The sequence below is a fragment of the Haplochromis burtoni genome, unplaced genomic scaffold (assembly GCF_018398535.1).
Source record: "Haplochromis burtoni strain Fernald_Lab_line unplaced genomic scaffold, NCSU_Asbu1 Contig_363, whole genome shotgun sequence".
NCBI classification, from domain to species: Eukaryota; Metazoa; Chordata; class Actinopteri; order Cichliformes; family Cichlidae; genus Haplochromis; species Haplochromis burtoni.
Genome location: NW_024582724.1, coordinates 264,014 through 270,307, shown reverse-complemented (window position 1 = coordinate 270,307; position 6,294 = coordinate 264,014). Strand labels below are relative to the sequence as shown.

General features: G+C 43.0%; 1 protein-coding gene across 1 annotated transcript in view; it reads left to right on the top strand.

Moving 5' to 3' along the window:
* Window positions 1-423: 423 nt before the first annotated feature.
* Window positions 424-6,294, top strand: part of smg1 (SMG1 nonsense mediated mRNA decay associated PI3K related kinase) — a gene marked incomplete in the record, with an annotated part of 55,992 nt that continues 50,121 nt past the window's right edge. The window contains 5 exon segments of the mRNA XM_042228909.1: window positions 424-658; window positions 2,721-2,869; window positions 3,280-3,432; window positions 3,874-4,010; window positions 4,879-4,937. Coding sequence (XP_042084843.1) covers window positions 582-658; window positions 2,721-2,869; window positions 3,280-3,432; window positions 3,874-4,010; window positions 4,879-4,937 — 575 coding nt within the window.

The window sequence follows — 6,294 nt, the reverse complement described above, 5'->3', positions numbered from 1 at the left end:
AGTTATTGACCTTCTACTCTATTTATTTATTTGCTGTTGTATTTTTACAGACATATTTTAAGCCTTTAAAGATGTTTGCAGTCATAGGGTTGCATCAGTTTTTCTTAGATTTTTTTGACGATAAAGATATTATTATTAGTAGTAAATTCCTTTGCTTAGGATTATGGATACAGAAGAAACAGGAGAGATGTGTCACTTATATCATTGCTCAGCTTTGATCACAGTTTAAATAATACGCCATATAGCCAAAGAATAAACATGTGGCGTAGAGACACAGATTCAAGTGTACGAGACTTTCTGCAAACGTATTCAATAATGTAATATTGTCATTTATTCAGGCAAATGAATTTGGTCCTAAGAATTTTGGGTAATTGTCTTAGAATGCGGATAGGTGGCGGTAATGCACGTTCTTTAGTTTGACAACTGCCAAAAAAACATAAAGAAGAAGGAGTGCCGTAAGCTAGCTGTAACAAGAAGTTGCTAACCTATTTGTGAGGTTTGATAAAGCATAATAGAGAAAAGTAACGTTGCGGAGAGATAAGTTACCGCTGACAGTAGGTCATGCAGCGCTCTAAAAGGTAATGAGCCGTAAAGCCACAGGGTCTCGGCTCAGCGGCGCCCACAAACTGCGGCCACACTGGAACGACTGGCAGTCCAGGTTGGTGCTCTGTGGGCCTACGGCTCGCTGTTGTGTTCAGCTGGGGCCACATGGAAGGGAAGCACTGTTTGTTTGTGCTTAAACGCTTAATACTAACAGACCGTAACTGCACTGTCTTGAAAACCATAAAACCATCTTGTTTACGCAGTATAGACTGACCCACGGTAAATGTAGGGCTTGCCTGTGACGAGCCTGTGTCGTGGACTGTCGCTGCTAACAAGCTAACGCTAATGGCTAATCAACTGTGAGGCTTTGGTACAAAAGCACGCCAGTTAAAAAAAATAATACTGATCTTTTATGTATTTTACTGATGAGCGATATTTAAAATGAAACACATGGTAGCTCAAAGTGTTTGTGAGCTGTGGGTCTTCGCGCTGGCTCCATATGGTTAGCTAATGGGAAAGACTACCCAAAGCAATGTTATCAACTCCTCAGATAACTTCCGGATACGTTTTTTACAGCTTCTGCACAGAGAGGTGTACGATGGTGTTGGTTTTTTAACCTGTTGACGTTATAATAACTAACTGGGCAATGAGTAAAAGAGGAGATGTCATTGCTGGCTGTGAGCGTGGCAGCTGCCCGAAGGCCTCGCTTAGTTTTGAAATGCGGCTCACTGCAGCTTTCTGTGAGAGACGGGATCCATGTTTCCATACTCCCGTGTCGACCCAGGGTATTTTGGGTGTGTGTGAGACGTGTGAACAGCGTCAGGTGCCTGTTGTTGTAGTCACACACTAAATGAAGACTGCAGACTGGGCTCAGCAGCAGGTTATTGCTCCTGTTTTAGTAGGGGTGGGGGTAGGCCTGATTTGCATCTGTTTGCAAAGAATTTCTAAACGATTAAAGTAGTATGACAACAAAAATGACAGTCTGTTCATCAGTTCTTTCTTGGGCATTAAACTAATCTAATGTTAGCCTTTCATTTCTGGCGTGGCTGTAGTTCAGGTAGACCAGGTCATCGCCTAACTGGGTGGTTGGTGGTTTCATCCCAGTTACTCCAGGTTGCATGCCAAATTAATCCTCGTGCAACATACTAACCACAAGTTGCTCTCTGATGCATCCATCGGAGTATCTGTGTGTGAATGAGGCATGCTGTTTAAAGCACCTCGAGTGCTCCAGTAGAGTAAAACACTGTAATATAAGAACCAGTGCAGTTACCATGTAGGCCTTGTTACCGAGCAGCATTGTACCACATGCACAGAATTGCCAGCTAAATAGTTTATTTTTACTTCCTGCTTTAGTGTGTTTTTATTTTGTTTGGTGTCTTGCCTCATTTGCCATCCTTAGTGACTTTTTCTGGTTAGTTGGCTAAGTGAGATTTAAATGTTGCTGTTAATGATTAAACGATGGCGTTTAAGCTGGCACTAATACTGCAAGCTTCAAAGCTTAGAGTCAACCAGTTATGTCGAAGCAACACTTCATGTTTTGTGAGAGGATGCAATAGCGAAATGATGAAGTTTGTGTTGATTATTTTTGTTTGTATTCTTTCTGATTAACAGTATGCCATGATGTGATGTAAGTATTATACCATGTGATTAATGCAGTTGTTCCCTCTGCTGCATTAAAAATGCAATAGACTGTTTACCCTTAAAGTTGCCCAATAAGTTGGAATATGCACCAAATGCTTTTCATGCAGTCCCTCGTGGTTTATCTTTACTTTATACCGACTCATCTGGAGACTAGTTCGATGTTTACCTGTACAGAACACTCACCACCTGTGATTGGGCAAAGAGAAGGAGCACACAGTGTAAAAGCTGTGCACCTGCTTACAGATGGTGACATGTTTCTGTAGGTCATGCTTTAGCAATGATCGACTCCCAGACAAAAATAACTGCTGAGCAGTGGCACTTGCTTGAATCATTGAAGTACACCTGTAGCTCATACGCTCCAACCTGTGGTCTCATTGCAGTTGAAAGTTTCATTAGTCACGCCTGAAACTTTCCAGTTGAACTGTGACATTCATTAGTATTAAACTGGTAGTAATGGGATGAGTTCAGAGTTAGATCAAGAGTCAGCTGTGACATTGGTGGTCTTTTTCTTTTGTCTGTGTTTGTTTTATCCGTAGAGTTAACAGTGTGTCATCCAGCCAGGACGAGGTGAAGTCTAGAGAGTTTGGTTCAGGACCACTGTACGACGTGTTGGCCTCCAGTTGCCCTGAACAGCCAGCAGTGCCCAGTAATGTCTATGCTGCTGCAGATACCCATCAGGAAGAGGGTGAGGCCTGTGGTTAAGCTGAAACTCTTACTTCTTACTTAGACTTTGGCTGAAAATAACCCAAAAAGGAAGCTTTTTGCCCCACTTTCCACATTTTCCAGTTTCAGGGTCAAAATTTCAAGTTAAACTCCCATCATTCATGTTAACTGCAGATTTTCATTTCTAGTCACTGACCCGTCTAAAGACAAACGAAGAAGCAAAGATACAGATTTCTAATTAAAGTGAAATGTTGAAAAGAATGATTTATCTTCTGTCGTGAGCCTTCTGCAGGTCAGCTCCTCATCGACTCGGTTAGTCTCACTTGTTGGTTAAACCAAGTTGTAAAACAGGCTGTTTACATGAACAAACACACATTGTATTTGAATAGTGCAGCTTATGCGTACTTGGCCTTTCTATGAAATGTCTCTTAGGTGGATATGAAGCTGGTCAAGGTGTCTGTGATACTACGTTTGATTGGAAGTCGCTGGGGCAAGAGCTGAGGCCAGATGACTTGACAACGGATTTGATTCCTTTTAAGCATGGAAACCGTGCTCTAGCTTCAAAGGACATGAGGAAATCGCAGGGTAAGTGGTGCAGCAAATGCATGCTGAAGCACACGTTCAACGCAGGTTCAAAGGAGTTGGCTTATAAAAATAAGCTCGCGTCGTGTTCAGATCGGGTTTGCCTGAGTCATTCACTGACAGGTGGAAAAAGGTAATGCCAGGTTTGGTTAACTGAAGTTTCCACTCTAACACAAGTGGAGAAATGGTATTAAGACTTAAATTTAGGTTTCCTTGCAGTTCCTACCCAGTTTTCATGGGAACACTAGGCTCTGACTAGCTAATTAACAGCTTGTGTCTAAAGAGCATGTTCCCAACATGTTTTCTGCAGTAGTTACATCTATATACTTCTGAAATGATGCTGAGGAACTCCAGCTGTGGTTGTAGTTTAGTTTTTTCTAATATGCTGGTGTAGCTGCAGCGGGATCATGTGTGTTCACTCGGAGTGTCGGGATGTCGTTGCAGACAGAGGAATGGCTCACTCAGAGGAGTCTCGACTGGCCAACCTCCTGCGCCGAGTCTCCAGGGAAGATGATCGTGACCGGAGGCTGGCTACAATCAAACAGCTGAAGGAATTCATCAGCCATGGCGAGAGCAGAGGGGTCAGTCGGATTACTTTCCTGGTGTTTCAATCCGTGATAGCCAGCAACGTCACTATAGTCAAACTCACAGGGTGCAGCAAACTGTATTGGAATACATTATACGATGTGTTTGCATATTTACTTCTCCCAGCACACACTGTGAGGGTAAATGGACTGGTTCTTATAGAGCGCTTTTCTACTCTTCTGAGCTCTCAAAGCGCTTTATACAACTTGTGCATTCACCCATTCGCAAAAGCACATTTTTCTAAGTGTTTTCTAGCTAACAGTCACACACATTCACACTCCGATGGATGCATCAGAGAGCAGTTTGGGGTTAGTATCTTGCCAAAGAATATTTGGCATGCAGACTAGGGGAAGCCAGGAATCGAACCACCAACCTTCCGATCAGTAGATCAGCAGTAACCTGCTCTACCGCCTGAGCTACAGCCGCCCCAACTGACCAGCTACCTTATGACCGCTTGGACTGTTGATTTACCTAAAGGTCCTTCGTAGGCTCTAGTACTCATGTAGTTATGAATACTTTGACCCTCGGGCCTGTAACTGTGTTAAGATAAAACCCTATCGTCTCAGTTTTCCTGGCTTTTCCTAAAATGGGCTTTTTCATTACATACTGAATGTTGAGGTGTGTGAGAACAAAGGACAAAAACATTATGACTGCTTTTACCTGCAGCGCTGCAGGGGCTTTAGTTTTAACGTAAAACAACTACCGCCATGCACTGAGTTGCCTAGCAACATGATTGTTTAGACATATTTTGATGTGAAGGCTGCTATAATATGAGACTGATACATAAAGGGGACTGTAGTTCGATAAACAGTGAGTGACTACTGAGACTGTGTAATCCTAATGACTTCTGTCTTGTCTCCACAGACTCTGGTCAAACAATTGGACACCATCCTTAGCACTCTGAATGACATTTTAAATGAGAGGTAAGAGGATGCTGGGTGCGTGGGTTCATTGGCAGCACAGGAAGTTTCAATAACTCAGGGCCGTAGAAATAGAAAGGAGATTGAAATATTCACATAAACTCAGACTGTTGCTCAGTAGCGCTGCCACAAGCGACTAATCGGATCATCATCCATTGGACGTAAAACGTACAGCTTGTTGCACCAGCAGCATCTGCTCTTATATAACTATCATTAGCTTACAGCTGGAAGTGTTTAAGGTCTGTGCTAACTAACAATAAAGACAAGATGAGAGTTTATTAAACTTTTAATGTTTAACTGTTTAATCAGCTGTGTGAAAACTATAACTTTAATCTCAGCCAAACCGATTTACTCAGGAACAAATAAAAGACTGAAAAAAGCCAAACAAGAACATTTTTAAGTTATCTGAGTGACTCATATATCATGTTTAACCTGAGTAGGGAAAGAACTCCGGGGGGTTTGAAAATGATGTGCTGGGAATCCCCTGTTTTCACTGGCTCTAGTGACCCTTGACCTCCCGGTCAGCTGTCGAGCTGGTGGGTAACAGATGGCTCTGAAAACGTCGGCGCGCTTTTGAAAATATGTGTTGTCTTGATAAACTGAGCAGATATTAGAAGTTTACACAGATACATTCTGAAAATATGTTAAATGTTTATTTTGCGACCCAGAAAGATTAATAAGAGTAACATTAAAACTAAGTAGCTGCCGCCATTGTTGGGAACTGGAATTAGCTGGGCCGCGCTATGAATTCTGGGATATGGTGGGCCACGCTGTGACGTAATCGGCTTACAAATGCGGTCTCCAAAGGATGCGGCCCATGAATTTGGACACAGCTGCGGTGCCGGGGACTGCTGCTGCTTCTTCTTCTTCTTCTTTGGTGTTTAACGGCAGCTGGCATCCTTGCAGATGCATTGCTGCCATCTTAAATCCTACTATTTATTCCTAACATGGAAAAATCTGACACGGAGCAGCGAACCGTACTGTGCAAACCGGTCCCCACCACAGACGCCAACGCAACAAACCTGTCAGTTAAGCAAGACTCATGTGACACAGTATGATTTTAGGAATGAGAAGCAGGAAAGCGCCATCAGGTGCTCAAACATTAGAGCAGGCTGCTGCACGCCGCATGATAAAGCCCCACAAAGATCATAGCGGCCATTACAGCGTACATCTATCAATGGTTTCCTTCATAGGTCAAAACTCGACTCAAAAACGCTTCACACAAGTCAAGTTGCCTCGTTTGCATTACGAACCCAAGTATTGGAGGAAATCCACAACATGTGGAAAAGCCTCATCCCTGTATGAGCTTACAGTTCACTTCATCAGAGACTCTGTGGTCAGTGTTAGCAGCCAGGCTAGT